At 31.5% G+C, this 27,738-nt stretch overlaps 1 protein-coding gene across 2 annotated transcripts; it reads right to left on the reverse strand.

Moving 5' to 3' along the window:
• On the reverse strand, positions 1–27,738 carry LOC143254364 (F-box only protein 7-like). 2 transcript variants are annotated; one of them, XM_076509431.1, is made up of 10 exons: positions 27,218–27,738; positions 22,233–22,399; positions 20,130–20,268; positions 19,739–19,822; positions 10,933–11,034; positions 8,915–8,967; positions 8,075–8,201; positions 5,566–5,605; positions 5,187–5,358; positions 1–861 (listed from the first exon to the last, which is right to left on the reverse strand). In XM_076509431.1, the coding sequence occupies exons 2-9, from the start codon at positions 22,353–22,355 to the stop codon at positions 5,298–5,300; spliced, it is 729 nt and encodes a 242-aa protein (XP_076365546.1). In that variant the 5' UTR covers positions 22,356–22,399; positions 27,218–27,738; the 3' UTR covers positions 1–861; positions 5,187–5,297. The 2 variants fall into 2 exon arrangements, with proteins under 2 accessions (XP_076365546.1, XP_076365547.1); XM_076509432.1 differs by lacking the exon at positions 27,218–27,738 and adding an exon at positions 26,784–27,113.

A 27,738-nucleotide genomic window follows, 5' to 3' on the forward strand; every position in this document is an offset into this window, starting at 1 on the left:
TTCATTTACAAAATGTTTATTCATTGAAGAAAACTTTAAATTACATAACTGAAATAAATGCATTTCAATCGAATAGTTTCTATCACAGCATTATTGCACAACAATAATAAATATGACAACAACTAAATAATGGGCTTTTTATTTCCAAGAGGAAGTTACCTGCATTCTCACAATAATGGCAGCGAGTTATAGAAGACTTTAAAATATTTAGTGTTTTAAGCAATGTAACTATACTGGGTTTATATTTTACAGAACTAATACCTGATAAAAGAAAAACCAAAACTAGTTTTGTAGGGCACATAGTGCTACTCTTAAACATTAAATTTACATAAGCTGTGTATTTAAAATTATCCATCACAATTTAATCTTGTATTAACAATTGTTGATGTAAAAGTTTTTACACAAGTTTACAATCTATAGAATTCATAACATGCTCAAGAACATTCAGAGATAAAATGGAAGCTAATAATTAAAGATTAGAACAATGACTTATCAATGGTTTAAAGAAAATACTATTTTTCAGCATTTGATTCTGTTTTTGAGAACTATTTTAAACAGTGTCTATCATGTAAATCAGAGTGAAAACTTAATACAGGCTCTTAACTGTTCAGTAGACACTAGTCAAAATTATAATTTCTAGTCAGTTGAAACTAATAACTTATAAACAAATTGAATTTTTACTGAATAAATGAACATAGTGTGTGTGTACATATATATTTTATAATTTTTTCTCTACATAAACATGCAACTTATCAGTATTAAGATAAACCTAAAGGAAGTGAAATGGTGGTGGTGCAGGTCCTCTGAAGTTGCTGGGAATCCTTGGACCAAAATTTCTAAAGGTTTGTTGTGGGGGTAGGCCTAAACAGAGAGAATTACAATAAACTAAAATTAAAAAGTATGCTTACTGTAACTGCACTATAAATGTGTGTTTAAAAACATCTGAAACACAGATCTAAAGTTTTATAGTTAAGTATATTACAATAATGGTAAATTGAAAATGTACTTTGTGAAAGCTCACATTGGGTGGCTAGTTGTGTCAATTGTAGTTACAATACCTGTGAATTATTTTGTTGTTAACAATGGCAGGCACTTTTAGGGGAAAATCTGAAATTTGCATAGATGGGTTAGAAAAATTAGTTTCAAGCTATAATACTTTTTTGTTGGCCATTGTAACTGTAAGTTGAATATGCCACAGTGTTCTGTGACATGTATAATTGATACTTATTCCCAGTCCTAAAAGAAAGTTATTTTTATAACTTTCCAGAATATTGATCTTTTTGATACTATAAAATATAAATAGTTGCCTTGGTTGGCTTAGAACATGCTACATATACTGCATGTAGTAACAATTTAACTGTAGGCTTACAAGAAAAAAGACAAACTCTAAGTGTAGCACTACTGAACTTCAAAAACAAAAAACTAGTAGTATAATTCCTATTCAAAATACAGTGTTCATTTTTATATCACAAAACAAACTTATCATGTCAGAAACTGGAGATATCTATAATGAATAGAATGTTCCAGTATTTTTTAAACCATGAAGTTACTTTAATATATGTTTTACACCTTTCATTACTCGGATGGGTGAAAGAAGCTACTGACCCTGAATTATCTTACAAACATAAGATATTTTCATGGGTTAAAATTATTTACATCTTCAAAACCTTTAAGTAGTTTGATATATACAAGTATGATCTTTTGACATTCCATCAAGTACCACCTGAAACAGAAAGTGTTGTAATTTTCATTTTATAAACACTGATAATGTTACTAGTTATTTATAAAATACTTTGGTTCAAAAAGGTACCTGAAAATATTTGACTGCTATCTACAGAAGTTTCTGACGTACAGAAGACAATATGAACCATGAAACCACACAGCTGTATGTTTACTGTCATATATCTATGTTATTATCAATATTTAAGTTATATTTAGAAATGTATATACCCTATAATGTTAAATCTATATTGTGAAATTCCCTCCAGTCAATGTTATGTTTTACAATTTCAATTAGCCTGAAGAGTCAAACTGAAATTTAGATTTAGAAGTTAAATGCCAATATGTATCCAATTTATGATACTTCCCAACAAGACTGATACAGTTTCTTTTTTAATACAATTGTTTTAATATACAAATAACAACACAATTTATGATACAAAGTGATTACAAATAGTGATTTATGCACAAGAGTTTTACAAGCTTATAAACAATATGGAGTCTTTTGTTTGATTTGGAACTTCCTTTATCTTATCTATGGTTCATAAGTGAGTAAATTTAGAGTTGATGTAAGTACAATTCACTCAACAGGGAGCTAGCTAGCTCTGAGTTTCTTACCTCATGTAGAGCTTTTTTCACTGCTGAAAGTATTTAACGTCTTTGTAAAAAATACTGATGTCTGGTGTGAATCTACTGAAGTTAAATGGTCTGTAATATTTGAAATTTATAAACATTCTTAGTTAAATGTCTGAAGTTCCTGATTAATAAGAGTTAACCACAATTAAAGCTTCCAAGGTTTGTAGTATACCAACTATAGCAAACCAACAATATATACTGTCTCTTGGCATGTCAGTTACATTTATGGGCTTGAGAAGAGTTTCTAGAAATTTCAGCCTGCACAACAAAACTGATGATACACTAGTGTTTACATAAATGCATTGTTGTTGTTTCTTGCATTTGTAAATTTAGTGAATAGGTGAGTATTTCACAGTAAAAATTTAAAATACGTTATGTACATTTCTAAATATAAATTTAACTTAAACATCAACATTGATATAGATGTATGATAGTGCATCTGTCACAACTTTGTGTGCAACATTGAAATTCTTTGTCGAGCAAAACCACATCTAAAAGTGCCAATAATAAAGAGTTATGTATGTTGGGATAAAAAAGTAGATGAAAACAGTAAATGATACAATTAGAAATGAAAGATGAAAATCATGTTAACCCTGAAACCATTGTGTGTGCTCTACCACAGGCCTGTGAATTAGACTATTGCATATATTTTCACTATTTTGCATAAGGTACTGAAACAAGTTCAAACAAACACCTATTTTTAACTTTTTATTAAATAGTAATGAACACTGACTTAGCAGTTATGAAATCAGTATCTTAGAACTGTTTCTTTGATTGGATGCTATTAACATATTGATATTGGTAACTTATAATGAAACAAAGTTATCATTAATAGTTTACCCTGGTTGACTGTCATTACACAATACCCGTGCAAGCAATATTTGAACATGACAATGACATTTAGGTTGTGTATATATATATATATATATATATATACAGATGTTATAGCCACCTGTCATTATAACACATATTGAGAAATTATAGGACAGATGAGTGCAGAATCGTTAGCACAATCAGTGGGCAGAGCTAACCTCAAATATTTCAACAACAAAACTTTGATAATTCCCCATTAAGATTAGTGTTTGAGTTTCTTACTTAAATTGCAGTGAAGTGAGTCAAAAACTATAGCAAATCACTGCATCCTAATACCTTGAATTGTGATATACCACACAGGCAGCTACAGTTGAAACAAGTTACACAACAATGTAAGCTTTCAGCAGATCATTTATATTGATACAATAATTTACAGCATCTATTATTACAAATCGTGCAGTCATTATGTTTTGAAAGTTTCGTCTGAGTGACAGGTCTCATTTCTGTCCTACAGTGTCAATCATACCACACTACAAAATAGCAGTAGCCACAAACCCACTGCAAGTACTGAATCAGCCTGTAATCTTTTAACAAAGGAAAATTTTAAAAGGATTATTCAAAAATTTGCAGCTTACTTAATTGATTCTTTGTCTCCTGTATTCATTACTGCCAATAAAAAAATAAAAGTTACTGTGGTATACACAAAATTAGGTAATTATGAGACTGAGGTTAACACATCACTCTCAGGAACTGTTAGACTCAGGTTAGCACAAAATTTTCAACTGTTTATGACTTTTGAGGCTAAGGTACAGGTTATTCCCTTCACTGCAGCAGAGTACATTACATAAAATGGGTTTCTTGGGACACTTCTTCCACAGATATTTGGACAACAACAGATGATAAAGTGGTTACATGATATTTACTTTCCCATTTAAAACTTACAAGTGATGTTAGAGATAAAATAGAAATTTGGAACAGACACTAATTTCAAGATAAACATTCTTTCCTTAACACAATAAAAATAACACCATGAGTAAAATATAATTTCTTCATTTCTTTAAACCTAAAAATCAGTACAATTTTTTTTTTTTAACTATTTCTTACACCTAAATATTAAACGAAAATAGCTTTAAACCTTCTAATATAGTTTTCTTTCTGCTTGTTTTAGGAATATTTGACATAAATATTACATATAAAATCATATTCAATAAACTAAATATATTAAAAAGTAACTTATAAGCTGAGGTCTTTAGTTTTAGTTTAGGCCTATGAACTAGCATGCTTTCTTTTTATACACAAGTTTGTTTGTTTTATCGTTGCCTCTTGCTAAGGTCTTAACTTCAATGCATAATTACATAGCATTCACCTATAGCATGTTCAAGTATGTCACCTTAGTCATGCATATCAAAGTTGCACGTTCACAAAAGTTAAAAATTTTCTTTTAGCAAACCCAATATTAGTCTTTCAGAAAGCAGGGACAGGTAAACACGTAAACTACATCAGAGAACTCAATTCAGAAATATAGTTTTTAAATCTTAAGAAAACAAAAACCAATGCAAACAACTATTAAACTTACAAGCACATCTAAGCTGTATTTGATGACAGGTTATACAAAGTATGCATCTTAACCATATTTTGATAATCAAAGAACAATTTTCAATGACAATCAGACTGAAGTCAGCATAAAATTTCTTTGTTTCTAACTTAAGAGCTAAGTTACAAGTTATTGCTATCCTACGTAAAGCAATGTAATAACAGCAAATAATTTGAAGCTTTATACAAAAGTTACCATCCCTGCAGTGCAAGGCTCATGTTAACTTTAACTTGTATTAGAAACATATTATGCTTGGAGAACTTCAACCATATTAGTCCATCTTTTAAGTTTCCATAAATTAAAGAAAATTGTGACGACTAAGGCAATTTGTCTAATTCTCTTTATCACAATAAAAACATGGAAAACAACTGAATGTATTGTTAATCTTTAGTACCATCCATATAATATTCAAAGTATACTCTACCTGGGAGGTTAGGGTGTCTATCAAATTCTCCACCTAAAATGCCTGGTGGCCACATTACTCTTGGAATTCCTTCATGATCACTACTTTGAAAGGGGAAACTTGGAACAACAACTACAGAACGGCTTTGTAAAGAAAGAAGTTCTTGTTTTCTCTTGTATTCCTTTTGATAGAACTAAATATAGAAATGCAAATTATTGTAATAGATAAATGCAATTTGGTAAGGCATTTACAAAAGTAATAAAATTTGACAAGCTAAGAAATAGCTTTTTGAAATCACACACACACAGGTGTATATATATATTCATATGTCAATGAAAATGACCATATACAAAGAGTTACCACTAAAAAAGTTGACCACATCTGTGCAATACATACTCACCTGCTTCCAATCTGGACTTTTTTTTCATACTTCTGGACTTCTGAAATTATCAAAATATTTCTTGTTACAATAAAAACAATTAAATGTCCTAGCATTATGCTTACTACATAAATTTAAAAAAAAGAACCTCAGATATGTTTTAAATCTGCTAGGTTTGAAAGCAATTATTTTTAAAAGTTCAAGATAGTGGTTCTGTTACAATTTTCCTAAGCTATGCTATTTGAAAATGATTAGCAAAACTTTGTGAGGTGTGGTATTATTAAGCGTATGAATTTCCTTTATAATAAATGGGAGGAACCACAGAATAACATGATGTTCAAGCACAAAATATTATACATAATTAAACTGTACTGGACTGAATGAAGATGAAAGAAGGTGGGCAAAGTGTATAACAATATCATTCAATAAAAAAAATTAAATGTGAGGAGTATGGTAAAGGAAAGTACCTTTATTAGAGACTAACAGCTCTCAAAAATCTGTCAAAAACATTTCAAGATTGAGAAAATATAGCATTATACACACAAAAGAATAATGCTATTGTTTTCCATGTGCATGCACTATCTATAATTCTGTGTGACTATTGGGCCATTCCCATTAAAAACAAGAAAGGTTATAATCTAATCTACCAGTGGATAAGATCACTGTACACTTTCATTTAATATGGATTATTTTGAAGACATCTTTTCGATGAGAAATCACATAATACCATAAGTGAATAACCCATAACAATAGGTAACTTGGATGTAAGAAACTTAGGTACTTCCTTTCACCAATATTTTATGCTAAAACTACATACATATATGGATATGAGTAGCTAAAAACAACTTTATGTGAACTTTCCCATAAAAGCTTACACATCATTGAAATACTTCATCACATCTTATTTGAGATCCACCCAACTTATAACCACAAAAGTATGCATGAGAGTAATTAGACTATGATTTGTTTTGATAAAGTAGTTCTATCTTTACAAACTTTGGCAAATTATTACCAAACATTACAAGGCTTTTAAATGCACAATATCAGATTGTTTTAAAATTTCTTAAGTTATGTTTTTATAGTGTCTTTTTTTTTCGTATGTTGACTATACAACATGCAAAGTAATTTTTATTTTAAAATTTAAAATACTTTTATGCATCAGAACATTTTCAAATTTCACAGGCAAAATCTTTATAACATCTAGATAATTATCAAATATTTATTAAAAAAACAACACATATTTTATCTGTTATTTTCACTATTAGGAAATAAATTGTTTCTTTTTGTTCTAGAATGACTATAAATTATGACACAAAAACACAAATGTATGGTCTAAATAGCTTAAGTCTCATAACATTATGTTTATTATTTTTATTATAATGACTTTTTGGCTGTGCCTGGCTAACATTACAGAAGTTGCTATGGCGCAACACATGCTCTCATATTACTGTATTCGAAAACGTGAAACTGGTCTTCACAAAGTGACCTGCCTTGGTTGTGTTTTAGTGGACTAGTATTTTGTAAAACAATCACATTTCAGATGTAATATATTATGCATATTCGTACATTACCACTATTTACAAACAAGTTAACATGAGGAAGACACAAAATGAAATAATCTGTTTTTAGATTTTATATATACATGTTAAAGTAAATAAAATAATAAATTAGAATGTCGATGTTCGAGAATTCCACAATAATTTACAAAGCTTAGCGACTAAGCTATATCTGGGTTTGAAAAATATGAAATTTTGAGCTCACTAAAGACTTGCATACCACTTGGATTCTAACATAAAAAGAAAGGATTTGCCACCAAAATACTTTGAATTGGCTAAGAAAGATACTAGGGTGACATTTTGAGCCTTTGATTGGTTATTTACACATCACAGGCAAAAATGTGTGTATGTAAACATCTACAAAAATGGAAAAAAGGTGGGCAGGTCTACTATGTTTGATTCAGAAAATGTAGGAATATTTTTAAAAACAAAAAGGTTCGGAGATTCTTAATGTAGATACTAGCTTGTCAGTATGTGCAAGTTAAGTTCCTAATTTATAAGAAACTACAGTCTTTGTATTTGGACATCACAAACATCTGATTTGAACCAATGCTGCTTTCAACATGCTACATGTGATACAAAAATTATTATTTAGGTATGTTATTGCAATACTTACTTTTAAATTAAGAAATTAACTAGTGTATCATACTAGAATCTGACTTATTATCTACAATTTGACACCAAGCTTACTGACATACAATCATAAATAGTAGTTCAACAAAATTTTGAATAGCAGCCAACAAATGCAATATGATATGGCTTTTAACCAGTGACCACTAACAACAGGTTTACACAATTATAGAAAACACCTAGTATGTTTGCATTCTACAAATGTAATGCATTACATAGCAGTTCAATACATGACATGAACACCAAAATGAAGATAACAAGTGACAGATGAAATGACACAAATGAATCAATGAACAATTAACTGTAAGTTGGTACCTTAATACCACAGTATCCATGCTACTCACCTGATGGAAAATCCCTGAAAAACAAATACCTCCAAAGTAGAGTATCCTGAGTAATGATGTGAAACTCTTTATTGGTAGCTGACATGCTTAAAATATCTTTCACAGGTAGATACATGAGGATTAAAACCTAGTCAAAGAGAGAGAGAAAATTAAAACTAAGAAATAATTCTGGTGTGATAACAAAACAAGTAAAAATTATTAAAATGGTTTTCTGAATACCGTCATCAATCTATTTATATTGCTATTCATACATCAAAGTACATTTTAGACTTGACCGTAAAAGCAATTTCTAGAAAAAACTAAGTGTAACTGTTATAAAGTGTACTCAGTACATTATCAGCAGATTCTTTTAACGTTAACAATGTTTCTGACTTAATACTAAGTCCCTTTTCATATTAGGGATAAGAGAAGAAAAATTCCATTGTCTATGAAAATATAACACAAGTATAACTATTATGCCTTCAATGTGTTATTATTCGATTCTTCTATATTAACAAAGATCCGAGTTTAATATTAAGTTATTCATGCATGTAATAAAAGGAAAACTACAGAATTTGAAATGTCATCAACAAACAAGGAAAAAGAAGAGAAATATCCAGTACTCAAGTTAATTCCACAATAATAATTTATCTATATAATGATATAGACTCGCAACATGTGAAGATTTCTCTTCCACTGTATCCTTTATCAAATTCAAACTTTCAGCAACCATTTCCAGGTGTTTTAGTTCATGTAAAACTGAAACTGTGACCAAAACTTTGTGAAGAAAAAGAAATAATTCAGTCTTGCACGTTAATTGAGATTTGACTTGAAAAACCTAATAGTATGTATAGTACTTACCTTTATATCGTATGGTAAACACGGAAACCCGAATGTAGGACATATACCCATTGCTAAAACATAAAATAAAAGCACCATGTTGGACATTACCACTTTTAAAAAAAAATGTTTAAATTAAAACATACAAAAATGAAACTTACAAATATTCATGGCTGACCATGAAATACTTTACAAATGAGAGTTGCACATATTTAAATTGATAATAATTTAGCTCTATCATTGCACAGAATTTCTTGCTCATGTACACACAAATCTCAAATGCACAACTTGTTAACTCTAGCAAATTAAATAAGAAATGGTCTAATCTTTGCCTTTGCCTTTAAGGTTTAAACAATAAATTATGAAAAAATATTAACTCTACTTAGAATGATAGGTAGAAATTATATCACCTACACAAACCACAAATCTAAAATCAATTTACAACAGAACTCTTTGAGTTATATTTGATGGTAATCCATAAAACAGGTTTAATTTATCAACACATGTCACAAAACAAATGTAAAAAAAAAAAAAAAAAAATTTAGAAACACTTTCAAATAAAGTTGAATATAGCTAAACTAATTTTGGTTTCATTTGTAAAATATTCTATACACATACCAGTGACATTTCATCGACTATATTTTGGTTTATTATTCAAATTTAGCATGTTTAAATGCAAAGCTATCCATACTTTGTTTACTGCAGGTAAACAAACTGTGAATTTCAGCATTTTAAATCCACAAGTTTACCGTTGATCCAGTATGGGGTTATTATTGAAACATAATTTCAAATGTTATACTTATAAATGTTCTTGCTGAAGACACTTACAAGGCCACACTTATGGTGCAGACAACCCTAACGTAGCTTTGGGCAAACTTCCAAACAAATCAGTGAGTTACACTGGTGAAAAACAAAGTATCCTCTTATTTTTATTATTATACACAAAATTTTTTCTTTATTTTATTAAAATAAAGAAATTAATACAGATACTTAAAAAAACAGATAGAGAATTTATTGTGATTAATGTTACAAAAAACAAAATCAGTGATATTTATTATAAAGTCCAATGTTCAGATTCACAGCTAAAATGAAACTTGAGCTGATACAGTTCAGTGTTGTGTTCATATTATAATACCACATGTGAAAACTATTATTTTGAATTGCAGTGCAAGTCACATGCCATTTTTTGGTAGGCTTTTAAATTTTGACAAGAAAGGAATGTGAAGTTTAATATATATGTGCAGATTCACCAATGTGACTGATTTAAACAATTTCAGGGGAATTCCACCCCTCAAAAGTAGCCCCCTGGACAAGGACGAATCAAAAAACAAGATTAGGCCTTATGTGGCAAACTTTATGTTCACAGTGTTTGTGTTATCTTCTCATCTTAAATAATCTATATCTTTATAGTTGTCTGAAGGTTAAATAGCACTTATATTGCAAATGTATTATTCTCATGTGTTTATGAGACAATACAGAAAAGCACAGTTATTATTGCAAAGAGTAATAAATTTCACAAAGTAACCCTTTTCACTGTTAGAGAACATTAATTACCTTCTTCACATTTTTCTCTTTCAACTGTTTACTAATCACTATTGTAATAAACAGAATCACAGATAAATTTCACTTCCTTAACAATAATGAATAACAAACACAGTAAACATTTACTACAGGCCAGCTGCCTCTCAACATCTGATGGTTCAGACAAGCAATACTATACTATCAGGACTGCACACTATTAATGTGTTTTGAAATGAAGGGAGATCCCATACTATATCTCTCTGGCATGTAAATAAACAGCATAAAATGTTCACCAAATTCCTAGAAACTGGATAGGAATTGTAAAATAACAAGAGATTTGAACAGAAAACATATTATGGTTATCTTGGTTTTTGACCAAGTTGGGAGAAACAAAGATTGGAGACAATGGAAAACAATCAAAATAATTTAATAAATACACAAATATAATCAAAATAAGGAGTACAAAAGACAGTATCTTTACTGAATACTTATAGATAGTTATGCGCATTAGGACTTACCTGATTGAAGGGAAGCCAGAATTTTGTAAGCAACACTATCCTTGAAGATCTTGGACAAATGGGTTAAATTTTTGTATACTTTATCTATATTGTTTGTAGAATCTATTGAAATATACAACAAATAAGCCTAAACTATGTTACTAAGGTACAAGATCTAAAGCTGATATACAACCAATGGTAAAAAAATAAACAAATTTCAGTAAAACAAAAATAGAATGTATCATTAAAGTATTTAAGAAATTTACAAAAACATACTTGAAAAATGAACATGTTGTTAAAATATAAAAATAAGTAAATATTTAATTTTCCCATCACTTATTCTCAAAAATTAAAGTAGAGTAGAAACACACAACTTTAAACACAATCATGTTACTATGGTTACTTTGTGACTAATGTACTATAAATAAATACATAAAATAAAGTTGAAATTTGAATGCTATTTCTGATACAATAAAGCAATTTTTCTGTTCCTACTATGAATCTGTGATCACCAATATACATTTGCAAGTTGGATAGAAATTGAATGTTTTCATTACTGTATAGCCTAAAGTTCATTACTGTTTTTATACCTTTCACTGTAACTTGGTAAAATTAAAATGTATATATGGTTGCAATAAACCGTTAACTGCTAATACTACATTATTATATCTGGACCTCAACTGTTTAGAGGTTGACAGTGTTATCCGAGAGTTGAGAAATTTCATTTACCCCCCACAAAATATCACATTCAAACAATTCACTACATTGAAATTTTTACACAAGATTTGAGATGCTGGTCATTCAACCAATTAAATTTGTAACATACGTTTGGTTAGTATTCCAACAATATTCACTAATCTATAATCATAATAACACTAATACATCTTTTTAGTAAAGATCGCAAACAATATATCACTTGTATATAATGTGTCTAATAAACAATAATATATCAGTTACCAACTATCCAGTTGTTGAACCAAAGAATAAGCAAAATACACTCAATACCTGATCAAAACCATATAAATTACATTCTTACACCCAGCATCAGGCATTATTTTAGAACAGTTCATTAGCTACAGTATTACCAGAGATGAGCGATACTTGTTACTTACCACACATAAAGAAATTTGGTCTAACAGCTCAGTAGCTACAGTATTAGTGATGATGAGAAAAATATATATGTAAAAATGGCTGGTTTGGGTTGAGAAAATTTTTTATGGAGAGGAGCAAACAATGTTTCGACCTTCTTCAATCATCGTCAGGTTCAGTGTCAGTTGAGATGAACAATACTTGTTATTTACTATGCGTAAAGCACTTTGGTGGAACAACTCAGTAGCTACAGTATCAGTTGAGATGAACGATACCTTTTGTTTACTACGTGTAAAGCACTTTGGTGGAACAACTGAGTAGCTGCAAAGCACTTTGCTAGGACAACTCACTACCTACAGCATCAGTTGAGATGCATAATACTAGTTATTTAGTACACATAAAGCACTTTGCTGGAACAATTCATTAGGTGACAGAGTTACTTGAGACATGAGACCTTAACCATTACCACAAATAAATCATTATGTCCGAGCAATTCACTAAATGAGTGTTACATGTCCCAATGAAAATGAAGTACCTGAATATTGAATATCACATTGTGATAACCAGGTCGTACGGGACTGTGTTTAAACTGTAATTATCCTGTAAGCATTGAATTAGTATCATTTTCACTAAAGTTAAAAGAAAATAAAGCAAGTTAGGACAGATCAGTATACATGTTCCTGTACAAGTATAAAACATTACAGATAATGTACTAATAGTACATTAATTGTACCTTAGATGTTAAAAGTATGTATGCCAATTAACTGCTACCTTCAGCTGTGCAACAGGTAGACTTATTGTTTCCATAGTAATTGAAAACAAGTATAAAATGTAACAGGTACTGAACAAATGCATGCACGTGCCCTTAGACGTTATAAATATATACATTATAAAAAGTAGGTTTGTTCTAAAGCTTGCTGGATAGATTTCATCAATAACTGGAGATTCAGTTTGTTCTAAAGTTTGTTGGATAGATTTTGTCAATTACTGGAGATTCAGTCTGTTCTAAAGCTTGCTGGATAGATTTCCTCAATAACTGGAGATTCAGTTTGTTCTAAAGTTTGTTGGATAGATTTTGTCAATTACTGGAGATTCAGTCTGTTCTAAAGCTTGCTGGATAGATTTCCTCAATAACTGGAGATTCAGTTTCTTCCAAAGCTCACTGGATAGATTTCCTCAATAACTGGAGATTCAGTTTGTTCTAAAGCTTGCTGGATAGATTTCATCAATTACTGGAGATTCAGTCTGTTCTAAAGTTTGTTGGATAGATTTTGTCAATTACTGGAGATTCAGTCTGTTCTAAAGCTTGCTGGATAGATTTCCTCAATAACTGGAGATTCAGTTTGTTCTAAAGCTCGCTGGATAGATTTCCTCAATAACTGGAGATTCAGTTTGTTCTAAAGCTCGCTGGATAGATTTCCTCAATAACTGGAGATTCAGTTTGTTCTAAAGCTCACTGGATAGATTTCCTCAATAACTGGAGATTCAGTTTGTTCTAAAGCTCACTGGATAGATTTCCTCAATAACTGGAGATTCAGTTTGTTCTAAAGCTCACTGGATAGATTCAATAACTGGAGATTCAGTTTGTTCTAAAGCCCACTGGATAAATTTCGTCAATAACTGGAGATTCAGTTTGTTCTAAAGCTCACTGGATAAATTTCCTCAATAACTGGAGATTCAGTTTGTTCTAAAGCTCACTGGATAGATTTCAGTTTGTTCTAAAGCTCAATAACTGGAGATTCAGTTTGTTCTAAAGCTCACTGGATAGATTTCTCAATAACTGGAGATTCAGTTTGTTCTAAAGCTCACTGGATAGATTTCGTCAATAACTGGAGATTCAGTTTGTTCTAAAGCTTGCTGGATAGATTTTGTCAATAACTGGAGATTCAGTTTGTTCTAAAGCTTGCTGGATAGATTTCGTCAATAACTGGAGATTCAGTTTGTTCTAAAGCTCACTGGATAGATTTCGTCAATAACTGGAGATTCAGTTTGTTCTAAAGCTCACTGGATAGATTTCGTCAATAACTGGAGATTCAGTTTGTTCTAAAGCTTGCTGGATAGATTTTGTCAATTATGGAGATTCAGTTTGTTCTAAAGCTTGCTGGATAGATTTCGTCAATAACTGGAGATTCAGTTTGTTCTAAAGCTCACTGGATAGATTTCGTCAATAACTGGAGATTCAGTTTGTTCTAAAGCTTGCTGGATAGATTTTGTCAATTATGGAGATGCAGTTTGTTCCAAAGCTCGCTGGATAGATTTCGTCAATAACTGGAGATTCAGTTTGTTCTAAAGCTCGCTGGATAGATTACATCAATAACTGGAGATTCAGTTTGTTATAAAGCTTGCTGGATAGATTTCGTCAATAACTGGAGATTCAGTTTGTTCTAAAGCTTGCTGGATAGATTTCGTCAATAACTGGAGATTCAGTTTGTTCTAAAGCTTGCTGGATAAATTTCTTCAATAACTGGAGATTCAGTTTGTTCTAAAGCTTGCTGGATAGATTTCCTCAATAATTGGAGATTCAGTTTGTTCTAAAGCTTGCTGGATAGATTTCGTCAATAACTGGAGATTCAGTTTGTTCTAAAGCTCACTGGATAGATTTCCTCAATAACTGGAGATTTAAGTCAAGATGTTTATTGCAGAGGTTAACATTTCATAACACTGAAAATGAATTTTCAACAGGTAATCACCTGGAAACACCTTGTATAAAGTTGTTTGTTTCATATCTTATACACAAGTTATTTAGATATCAACAGTGTGGTCTGCCCAGGTAAAAACATCTGGAGAAAGCACCTCATGATATTGTTGAGTATGCCAGATGCAGTCCATCCAAACAGCAATATATTTAATAGAAACACTATGCATCAATAAATTATTCTGTGAACAAGTATAGTCAGTTCTAGCAAAAACATCCAGGAGAAACACCTCGTACTTATTGTGTGCAGCAAGTGCAGTCGACATGGGTAGAAAACATCCAGTGGAAGCACCTTGATAAAATTTGTATCTCACAATGAACAAGTGTGATTTACCCAAGAGAAAAACGTCTAAGAAAACACATTGGATTAAGTATATTATGACACTGTATAAAATATAACAATGATAACCTTCTTGTCACAGAGTTGGTACATATGACTTAAATGTTTGTTTCACTGCACAAATTACACTCCAACAGAATCCTCCACAGTCCACCACTCCAGCATATGGGAATCAGAAATGGCAAAGACTTTTGTACTCCACTAGAAAGAAAAAGGGTAGGTGATACTCATTACAGAAATCAGAATTTTGAAAAACAGAAAGATCCCCAACTGTAAGAATCGCACATCAGGAGGGATGGGCAAATATCCCAAAATGCTTTACTCAAGACATCCCACGAGTTACAGTTCTTTAGATATGATACAGTGATAAGAAAAGAAACAAAACAGATACAGCCAGGAAAGTGGCTGGTAGTCTTACAGAAATATCCCATCTCTGCAGTGAGCATTATGGAAATATACACTCACCACCAGCTGGGATTCTAACATCTGAAGTATATTAATGAATTAATGTCAAAAGGAATAATGTATCAATTTACCCTAGGTACAGGTAAACAGACATGTAGAATTTCCACAAGACAAAAATGTTATCCATTCGAGGAAGACACAGCTACGTTGTGCATATAAAAAGTGACAACTGTACTGGGAGTTGTCCACACACCAGTCTGAATTATCTCCTTCAAAAGACGGAGCTTGTAAAGACCTAAAGACAAAGTTAGATGACAAATATGGTGAGAACAAACATGATGTAGATGCCAACCATAGATGTTCATAATACGACATTCATATGAGTTGATGAACCTAACCAGTGAGCATAACAGGTAAAAAAAAGGATGGGAAACAGAAAAATTTCATAGAACAAAGAGAAATGAATGAGATAAATGTATGGAGGCACTATGAGCCATATAATAAAACAGTTTGTAAGGAACTGGACAAAGTAGACAATCCAGATACAAACAGAAGAACAGTAAGGTAAGTAAATATGAGAAGAAGCCCAACAATCTTCTTGTGCAGCCAATGTCCTGGGAAGGAAGGCCTGATTGAAGTATATGATAACATACAAGGAATGGTAAAGCATGAGAGAAGTATTAATGGAATAAATATTGGAATGATGGTGATAACATGCTAGAAGGGGAGAGAAATTGGTTCAAGGAACACATTTCAAAGGGTTCCAAGAGAGAAATGGAGAAGGCATGAAGGACAACATGGAGATCCCAATCTGGCATAACAAAGGAACATGGAGGATTGACCACACAAAAGAACCAGGAAAGGAGAAAAATAAAAAGGGAAAAGAAAGCATTCCAGAAGTGGGAGAAAGGAAGGTGTTTGACAGGATGACCCTAAAAAAAAAAGAGTAACAGTTGAAACAGACAAATCCAAAACAAGCAACTAAAGCAAGAATTGGGGAAGGTGAGGAATAGAATGACTGAATGGTCAAAAGCCATGGCTAATATACTAAAGTCTGATGTAAGACCATAGCCTCTGTTTCATAGATGAGGAGGAAGGAAAATGGTACAAGCAAGGAAGGAAAGACATTACACAAGGAGCAAGTCCAAGAATTGAGGCCCAGGACCAGACAAAAGTCACATGTGAAACTGAAGTGTGGTGACATTATGATATGTGAAATAACTAATTGTGGTTGTCAGAGAACCAATCAAACCAAGGTCAGGACATGGGTTGTAGCTTCAGTAATGGCCAGAGCAGATGGGACTACATTTAGGCTGCCAAATATGAAGCAATTAGCAGAAAGTAGGAAGACTGATATGAATATGGGGAAAGACTTAGGCAAAGAGTGTGATTAGAAAGTAAACATTGGTAAAGATCCATCCATTATGGACTGAAAGCATCTAACCCTAGAGCTCAGAGGTGAGTAACTGGAAACCAAAAAGGAAGGAAGTTTGGCATTACAGTAAGCAAAAAAAAAAAAAAAATGCATATTATATATATAAACAAGAGGATGATGAAGGGATCACTCCATGGGACGTGATAAGCAATCAGTCACAAGATTCACAACTCTGGGAATACACTTGAGAACAATCATGTTGTGGTCTAGTACAGGAGATCCAGAATCTGAAAACACCGAGATCTGGTCTTGGTTCCCCCTTGCTTGGTAATACAGCCAACAACAGTGGAATTGTCAAAATGAACCATAACCACTCATCTGCACAGGAATGGGAGAAGATGATATGAGCCCGATGAACTGCAAAAGGTTCCAGGATATGGAATAAGAAAGTAGTCTACATGACAGACTACTTACCTAAAATTTCTGGGGAGTTGAAGAAAGGTCCCTTAGATCACCAAGAAAGCATTTAACCAGATGATACTCAGTACACAGTGGAGGAATAGGAATCTCCCACTGTGGTCAAGTCTTTGCTGAGCCACCAAACAAGGTCAGCCCTGGTCTCAGGTGGAAGGGAAATAGGATAGTTCAAGAGATCTTGAGGAAAGTTCCACTGGGTGAAAAGCATTCCATGAAGAGAATACATATGGAGAAGGCTGGGTTTGACTGAGATTGGAGGTGAAAAGAACTCCCAAATGAACAAAATACTATGAAACGGTAGTAAAGGACTTCTCCAACTTGATGAGAAACCCCATGTGAGCATCTTCTCAAAGAAGTAGACATAACTGACTAACTGAACATGGGAAGAGGCAAGCAGAAACCAGCTATCCATGTAATTGGGAGTCCGAAGACCCAGACAGTAAAGAAGATGTGCAAACAAGCATACCACTCAACAACCCACATACAGAGCTGAAGAAAAATCAATAAGCAATATCTAGAACTAGACAATAAAACACTCATAGATAAACCAATGAAAAACGATATAACACTGGGGCAAAAATACCCACAGAAGTGATAGTTAGGATTCTAGAGAGAAGCAAGATGTTTCCAGATAAGAAAAAACCAGGCAAGAGCTATCATGCAACTCCAATCTTCTGTGTATTTTGGAGACAACAAACAGATGGGAGTAAAATTCCAGTTGAGCACCAACTGTTTAGTGTAGCAGATCTCAGATTCAACATAACAACTGGATGAGATACAATCCAGAAGAGTAGTGAGGGAGACCTGCAAAATTGATAGAGTAGGAGCAAAACAGAAGGCAGAAACCCAAACATGGAACCTGTAGAACCTATGGAACTTATGATGTGTAGCCAAATATACATGAACTAAACATACTGAAAGTTCTTATTACTAATGAAACATAAAAATATAAAGTCTACAAAGTGCATAAAAATAACAAACCTGCAGAACTACGAAATTTGACCCAAAACAAAAAATAATAAGTAACACTCAAAGTGCATCTCAAAGCTTAACTCAAACAATGATTCATTTGTTTAATCTCTGAAACCTCCTGGTTATCACAAAGTATAAAACATTATGCCTAAACAATTCTTCAGGTAACAGTCTAGTGTCTTAAATGTGTCTTTTCCTATTGTCTTCAGAATAAAGCACAAAGAAATCAGGAAACTATATCTAATTTCCCTGGATAATTTAATAAATTTCAATAAGATCACCCTCACCCTCTTTAATCAAGAGAAAATAAGTGGGAAGATCTTAACCTATCTCATAAATAATTCTTCTATCTCAGAATTATACTAGTAGCCCTCCTGTGTACCTTTTCCAATAAGTTATATTTTCTTGAATAAAGAAATATAAACTGTAGAATGTATTTCAAGTGATGTCTAACCAGTAATGTTTATATAAAGATACCTTACCTCTTTTGAGTGGTAATAAATATGTCTATAAATGTATCCTAAAATCCTATTAAACTTACGACATACAATAAAGTATTACTTTGATGACTTGAGTGACAATGCCATTACTATGCCATGATATTTTACCAGTCACATTATTGAGCAGGTTCCCATCCATATTAAATGCATAATCTAAGTTAATAACACCCCAAATACAATACCTCTCACTTCCAATAATTACATTTTACTTGTCCAAGTAACCAGTTAATCCAAATTGTGCTGGATTACCTCAGTATCCTCAATACTGCTAAAAATACCCAAAATATTAATGCCATTTGCAAACTTTACCTATTTACAAATTATACCTCTACCAACATCATTAACGTAAATAAGAAACAGTAAGGTCCCAAGTAATGACCCTCGAGGCAATCCACTAGTGCAAGGGTCCACTTTGACTTCAACCTCATCCACACAGTGTGTGCCTTTCAGGTGTTGCATGCATATCATATTTATGTATAAATAACTTCAACTATACTCAAACAATGTTTTACTCAATTAAGTTTTAGAAAAGACATATTGTCTTTTGTAAACTAGTGTAATGGTTTCTTTAGTTTTTATGCTTAATCCTAAACCATTTATATTTGCCAAAAAAATATATATCATCCTTTATGAATATGATAAACAAAATACAATAAATTTTATATATATAAACTGATTCTAACCAAGAGTATTGCTAGCAAAAATACTGTGTATCTAGATTTTTCTGAGCTCATTTTGAAAACAACCTGACAAGAATAGGGTCAAAAATTAAGTAGCTGGAAATAGACTTCTTTCCCTCCACAAGGATTTGAAATGTTTAAAGTACAATGAAGTAACCTTACTTCCTCATTTGCTAGAAAAGAAATTGAATAACAATCTAGATATTCAGTCCTTAGAACTTACTATTTTGTTTTGTGGTGAGACATGTACAGTTACTAATAACTTATGACAAAAAAAAAATACTTTTGCATTACCTGAATTTTTAAAATCCTCCTCAATGTATTTCTGAATCTTCATCTTCAGTTGAATGGGGCTATCAAGAGACTTTTCTGTAAACACTAAATAAAAAACTTGCAAATTAAATGTAAACAAACAGAAATGCGAGTTCACTTTGTGCAGTAAGAACACAAACATTATAACCATAAATATGATGACTTGGAAATTTGTTAAACTAATTGAAAATTCACAAATAATTTCACTTGGTTTCCAAATGTTTAAATCAAATTTATTTAACTATTTATTACAGAAATGAAATTAGGCAAAGTAAGCCTAACATGCAAAACCCTAAATATTGTTTCTTTGATATTTCAAAGTTAAACATTTATGAGAAAAGTATAATCATATTGTAAAGAGGTTAAAACCTACAATAAGAAATCAAAAATGATCCAATTGGAACACATGTCAGTGTACACGTAACTTCTGGACATGTCGGATGAGAGTAAGTCGCACAATAGCTTCCAGCTTTCCTCCAAGTGTTTGGTAGTTCCTCAATAGACTTTGCATCCTGTAATAGTCAAATTTTAAATCAAAGGTGTTAAAAGTAACAATAATTATCAATATTCAATATAAGTGATAACTTTGGATCACATAATTTTAAGCATATCTTACTGACACTGGCTTTTTTGAAATACTTATTATTATGTAAATATTTGTCTATATGACAAGCACTTCTTGTAGGCATAAATTAACCCTAAGGGTTGGGAATCAAAATGCATATGCCACGACCTATTAAAGTATGCTGTTCAACATTAGATATTTTATGCAAGAAGTATCCATTCACTTCAACTTGTTGATTTAGTGACAATTTTTGGTAAAGAAGAGTAAATGTAAAAAGAAAACCAGATTTATTGTTGAAGTTTGAGAGGTTATAATGCAAATACAATATGCAAACTGAAAAAAAAAAAATATTTTTCTCACAAAACATCATCTTGTATCCTGATTTCTCAGTGAAGGCCAGACAGACTAACATCCTCAATTTTCAGTCATATCTGAGGAACAAATAGTTTTGTAAAATGTGTGTGTGTGTGTGTGTAGCAAACTTGTACACTTTACTAAACATTTTCTACGTTTTGCGTAGATATACAAATTAAATTTAGAATTGCAAACAACATTCCTTCTTCAACACCCCTGTGCACACCTCATTAATATTCATACTATTTTACTAGATTTCATTGAAACTTTTACTAGACGTAGCTGCAATATGATGTATTCTGTTCATTCTTATCCTAAAAAGTGCTATAAACAGATAACTGAAAAAGTAAATTCTAGAGAGTTGCCTACATAGTTTTCTTAAGCTCTTTTTATTTCTCTAATGAATTAAATTGGTATTTTAAATGTGTATTATACTGTGAAGGTAAAAAATAATGCACATATTTTCACTGCAAATACACATTTGCTACACAGTGTTTACAACAAGCTGATGTAAGGATGAGAGAGTGTTTTTTACCAGTGTTATGTACGTGTTTTAAGATACATCCATGAACATGCTTTTCTCACATTATTTATTACACCTAACAAAGAGCTTAAACATACATATATCGTCAGCATGTACTAACTCTATCCCAGTCTGAGAATAGACTTGGAAACAAATCTCAGAAATAATACTAAAAATACTTGCAACTAGTATATTATGGTGAATATATTTCTAGTATAATAAAATTACAATAACAAAAGTTACGTTTATGTTGATATATTTCCCTCTCACTATATATGATATTATAAAGATAAACTGTGGAACACCTGGGGACTTTTTTCATCTTTAAAGAACAATAAAATACAAGATGCCCTGATGATGGTCACTGTGTTACCAAAACTGATTGGTTACTGAAAATAAAAATGTCAGATTGTGTTCTTTACTTTTGATACATAAAAACAATGTGCCTGAAAAATGAAACTGTCTCTCAAGGATGCACTCCTCAACAAGTAGAAAACTAACCATTACATCCACCTTTGAATGCCAAAATATTCATAAAGTTACAATCTCCACACCTTACTACAAACTTTTTAATGTCCAGCCTTTCAGTTGATGCCAATATCAAAAGCATATTAGCAAAAACAATATAGTATTTAAAAAGAAAATCAAAAGCAGATATATAGAATATTCTTGAGAATGTTGTATCATATTTATTGCCTTTGTTTTGTTGTTTTTTTATAGCCCAGCATGGTTAGGGTACTCAACTCTTAATCTGAGGGTTGCATGTTTGAATCCCTATAACATCAAACATGCTTACCCTTTCAATCATGGACCATTACAATGTGACAGTCAACCTCACTATTCATTGGTTAAAAAGCAACCCAAGAATTTGCAGTGGGTGGTGATGACTAGTCTTACACTACTAAATTAGGGATGGCTAGTCCAGATAGCCCTCATATAGCTTTGCACAAAACTCAAAAATTTTTTTTGTTTGACATTCATTACCAATTACATGTATTTTTAGTACTTTAGTGACACTTGTACGTAAAACTTACATGTGGCTGAAAACCAGTCTCCAACATAAAGGAATGGAAAGCTATGCTCAGGGCTTCGTGGCCATCTTGGATAGTGCCTTCAGTAAAGAACTTCTGCAGCTGCCTTGGATGCATTACATTCATGTTGTAAAAATCCCTGGTCACTTCAGATACAAGAGTTCCTCTTTCTATTTGTAATATAATTACAGACATTTTACTCGTTGTTCATAATATTCGTAGTGATAACAACCCTATACCTGAGCATTTTCAAATAGTCTCTCTCTCGAAAGCATGCTAGTTATAGGAGTTTTATCACTAACTTTTTAGTGGAACTAGCAAAATAAATATCAATAAAGCAAGTGAAATTTGTGTACCTCTCTAATGGACTTATTGATGGATCAAGTGCAAAGCATGCTAGGCCAGTGCTATGGCTGTATCAGTACTGGTACTAGCGTGAGTTAGCAGTTTCCAGTGCTAGGACTGTATCAGTACTAGTACTAACGTAAGTTAGCAGTTTCATACATTACCTCTTATTGAGTTAAATGCAGTGAAAGAACAACTCTGGAGTCAAATCACCTTAAACATATTCAATGTGTTTTTACTTTGTTGGTGATATTTTGAGCAAATGCTATTTTAATGCCTCAAACAAGCTTGTTGATTAATGACAAACAGAAGGTTTTGAAAGGAAACAATACTTAAGAGGAGAAATACGTGATAAAAATACAGTGATGACAATATAATAAAACTGAAGAAAACAGTAATGAGCTTCATTAAACAAATTAATAAAACATGATTAATAATACAAAAACAGATAATAAGTTTGAAGAATTCATAACAATTTCAACAACTTTAAAAATAAATTAAGGTTATTTCAGAAACTGTAAAAAGGTGAACTATTTGTTAATACTCTAACAAAATGATTATATTACAGGTCTGTTTTTTTTTTCTTTTCACCAAAAAGTAAAACTACAACTATAATCTGTGACTTAAAGGCTTAATGCATTCTTTTATTTTTATTCCTTCTGCTGTGGATTGCAGTTTTATCTATTCAAGTCTCATAAGGCAGACCTCAAGTGAGCCAACAAAGAAATACCATTAGGCCTTTCATAATAGTAATGCTTATATTATATTAATAGGGAATACGAGTCCTTTTTAACCTTTGAATGCCAGTGTGGGGTCACTTTCAACTCCATACAAGTTAAACCTGTACACCAACTACACTGACACTAAAGAGTTAAGAGGCCTAGCTGTATTTGGTTTGCTTTAATGCTAATGTCTTGTTTATAGGAAATTAGAGATTTATTAGGAAACATGGTTGATGATACTGTCCTGTGTTAAGTCGTGAAACTTATTAAACAATACAGAAGCTGTGCTGAATTAGCCACATGTAAGTGTGTGAGAAATGCATTTATTATCAGAGGCAGTAGAAGTGGTTGGTTAAAGTGAGGTAGATCAGGTGTCACTGGAAACTCTAAAACTGTTCGGTGTGTTGGTGTTATAATTTCTGAAATTATTTATGGCAGGCAATCCCCAAAAAGCTGAATTGAAATGTTCGTTCTTCAAATGTTCATCTTTAGTACAACAACAAAGAAAATTAGGGTAGCCACGTTTTTTAAAAACAGGGAATATTTCAATGGACTTCCTATTACATTTATAGTTATTACAAAGCCTATGTAATCTGCTGGGTTGTGATTTAGAAATGTTTCTCTAGAGATATGGATAATGACTGGTATGGAAAAGTAAGTATCTATGAGTGTCCAATGTTTTGCAATATACAGCTGCCATTAGCAGTCATGGAGATATTTGTTATGAAATTACATGATTTAGTAGGAAGTAAAAGAAGCCTAATTGAAGCCATTGGTAAAAGGATTTACCAAATTGAAGAAAAGGATCCAAGTTCATCATCAGTACAAATACATATTCAGTATACCTACAACAAAAGTCTGGGAAAGCACCTATGTAATTAAGAAGCATGCAATCTTGAAAACAATGAGATTAGCCCATGAAGGACCTATTTTGGTTATACTGGATATATCGGTCACTTGTTTTCAAAAGAAATGGCATTTAGCAAGAGAACTAGTTCAACTAATCTTATTATGGTTACAGAAGGTGGGTCAAATAGACCTCTTTTGAATTCATTTTCATGTGACATTTCAGTAAAACAGTGAAGCTTTATCATATATTTCCATCACTGGAATTATCTTAGTAATCTAATGAACTATCTACAATAAGTCACTATCCATTCTTCAATATGGAGACTAAAACTATGCATCTGCTTCCATTTAGTCTAATATAATGTAATTATATACCAAAATAATTTTTTTCTGCAAAATTGGTATGATAATTTATTTTCAATTAAAAAAACTTTAAAGTGGTATTGTAATTTCTTGAGAACAAGCTAGGTTCTTTTTATGTAATATATCTGTAGTACATATATGCATGTACAAGAAAAATATCAGTAAGTGGTGATTTACAAATATACTGCATCAAATTGTAAACAGTATAAATACAAAAATGCTCTGCTTCTAAAGTGTTCTGAAGTGTTTTTTTTTTATATCTAAATGTTATTCTATATTTGATAGCCTGATGATTGTATATTTTTAGGTTTATTCCTAGTCTATTGTCAATGGGAGTAGACTAATTGGAATGTTACCTACATAGTATTCAGAGTGAAGCCCAACATGGTTAATAACCATAATGTTAAAATCATCATTAATACTCTGATAGGATTTGCTAAAACAAAAGGTCAAACTTTTAACTTTTGTAAAGACAAGTAAATAAAGAATACAGAAAATGTCATGAAGTAATGACACAAAAGCTGAGCTTTGTGAAAAATTACAGATTTTGTTAATGAAAGCAACAGTATATAACAAGGCAGAAAGTTATGATACTGATCTATCTTGACAGTACTGTAATTTTGGCAATATCTTCCCCTCATAAATGTAAGACATTACAAACTCAGTTATATATCTATAACTATGTTTCAATCTTTTTATTAGACATGCTTTAAAGTTCTGTCCTTTGAGGAACACCACTTGTAACTAATGCGAAGTTTGGCTTGACTCTGTTAAGAACCACCTTTTGTTTTCTCTCGCTGCACTTCAATCTAATTAACTTGTCTCTCCCTGGCCCACACTGATGCAATTTTCTTGGCTATTTAAATATCTATGTACACTATGTCCACACCTTTCCATGTCCTCATATAACAGGTAGCATCTTTGCAGAAGGTAGATCAATAAGGCAAGAATTTCCCTTAGTGAATCCATAGTGCCATTCATTTGAGATACCTCATTTCACTAAACCATTTAGTAAAATTAGACATCTCAAATAAAGGGCAATAGTTTTGATTACAGCTCTTATCACACACACAGTTTTTAAAATTGGAGTACTGGTGACGACTCTAAAGTCCATAGAGAATAACCAGTAAACGATGCATAATTGGTCTAACTTTTTTCAGCACAGCCTCTGCGAGTAAGACATGCTTAGAGAAAATACATACAGAGGTTGTAAATACAAAAGAGGAAGCTCAAATTCTTGGCACCAGTTAAAAAGTAATGTTTTAAAAGAGAATTCAACAAACCTATAGCAACTTTAAGAGACAATACATAATAAATTGAAAGTTGCTAATAATAATAAAAAACAACTTCAGGTCTAAGATCCACATGTAGTAATAATCTTTCTTAAAAGTACCTGTGCAGTACCTGTCCTATTTATGGATGATAAGACCAGTGTTACCACTTTAAGCATTAAAGTCTTCTCATGATGGGTATCAGGATGCACAGGTTGTTAATTAATAGTAATTGTCCAAATAGCTTCCTGCCCAGCTCATTTGCATTCCTTTAAAGATGACAGGAACTGCATTTGCTCAAAAATGAACTTATTGTTTATGAAAGCAACATATAAGAGCCATTAAGTGCCAGCCTTAAAAAAAAATGCAATATAATTTGAGCAACACATCTAGCATCAAAATGTGCAAAAGTAAATAAAGTTATGGAATATGAAAAGCTTATAACCAACAGCTGCTTGATGATATAAAAAAGTTAAAGCAATATCATACAGTTTATACTTTTGTTTTGAAAGGTGAAGTTATTTTATGTATGCTTTAACTTAAATGCACGCATACATGCTAGGCAAAGAATTATGACACTAACTGTGAACACTTGTTACCCCGTAATGCTGTACAACTAGAAATAAACAATATAAAACCTTTAAGAAACATTATCAACATCCTGTTACTGGTATGTTTACGAGTGTGATAAACATATTCTAAAGAATGTTTAAACATTAAAAATATAAAATTAAAACTTATATAATTATAAAACTCCCCTAAGCTGTTGTTTTATCATAACATTTCAATCATTGTATTATGATAATTGATGCACTTCATTACCACTGAAATAAATATTTAATGTTAAATGCATAATAGAAACCAGAGTTGCTATATATTTTAAACATTATTTTCAACTGTTTAAAATAATGTACTTTTAATGGTAAAAAATTGTATTTTATAAAACTAAAGTTCCTAACTTCTAAACCAATTATGGACAGATATGAAACGTTATTGTTACACACCTTTGATTTTAAATCAGAAATGGAAAAACAAAAACGTCTCTAGTTTCTTTTACATTGTCACGTTTTACGTTTTAGGCCTATTGCTAAAAAACCAGTTAGTCTGTGAATGGGATGTTATTTTTATAGTACATACACATAATAAAGGGAAGTCAAACTTCTTTTTTTGTTTTTGATAATGTCATTATTCAGTATCTTTCCTAAATTTAATTGTTATACTCATACAAGGATAATATCCAATTTCTCAAATTATCAATTATAAAAAAACTTAAAAAAAACATTTTAAACATAACTTCCAAGTTCTAGTAAGTTCTACGTTTTAATTTTAGTACTGTTTTATCACAGAAACTGAAAAGGTTCGCTGTAAATTATTATATTAAAAAACGTAAAACTAATATTAAGAAAATAAAAAAGATACTTTAAAACTTCACACTCACGAAAAGAGTTCTTCTGTTTTCCCGTTTTTCTTTTGTTTTTTTTCTATTTTTAAAGAAACTTTCTAGTTAATGTTAAGTTGTTGTCGCAGAAACAAATATCTGTAGGGTAAACCCTTGTAATCCAAGTTGTGGGCCTAGTTTTCTAGAACCGACTACCTACTTCGAAGTGTACAATTCTTTACACTTATGTTTATAAAAAGAGTCGAAGGTTAACTATATGTCAGCATTTTTTTTCTCCAAGTGTCAATTTAAGGCATAGTCCTATTATTAGTATTATTATTGTTTTTGATTAAATTAAATTTCACAAGTCAAAGTTACGTAACCCAATATTACAACTAGAACAAACCTAATGTTGTACTAATAATATTGCTACATGTCACTAGTTAAGAAACGGTATAATAATCTAAAAAAACAAGAAAATTACGTTTCACATGAGTTAATATGCACTCAAAACTACGCAATAATATATATGAACTAATCAAGACTTGGCTACAAGTTTCATTTTCGTTATAAGAAATATT

This window comes from Tachypleus tridentatus, chromosome 6 (assembly GCF_004210375.1).
Source record: "Tachypleus tridentatus isolate NWPU-2018 chromosome 6, ASM421037v1, whole genome shotgun sequence".
Classification (NCBI taxonomy): domain Eukaryota; kingdom Metazoa; phylum Arthropoda; class Merostomata; order Xiphosura; family Limulidae; genus Tachypleus; species Tachypleus tridentatus.

Excerpts from the sequence above, each read along its gene's own strand:
- LOC143254364 (XM_076509431.1), bottom strand. The coding sequence starts at position 22,355 with ATGAATGTAATGCATCCAAGGCAGCTGCAGAAGTTCTTTACTGAAGGC. Across the intron at positions 11,035-19,738 it reads GGAGGATTTTAAAAATTCAG|ATTCTACAAACAATATAGAT; the intron begins GTAATGCAAAAG and ends ATATTTCAATAG. Across the intron at positions 8,202-8,914 it reads GTTTACCATACGATATAAAG|GTTTTAATCCTCATGTATCT; the intron begins GTAAGTACTATA and ends CTCTTTGACTAG.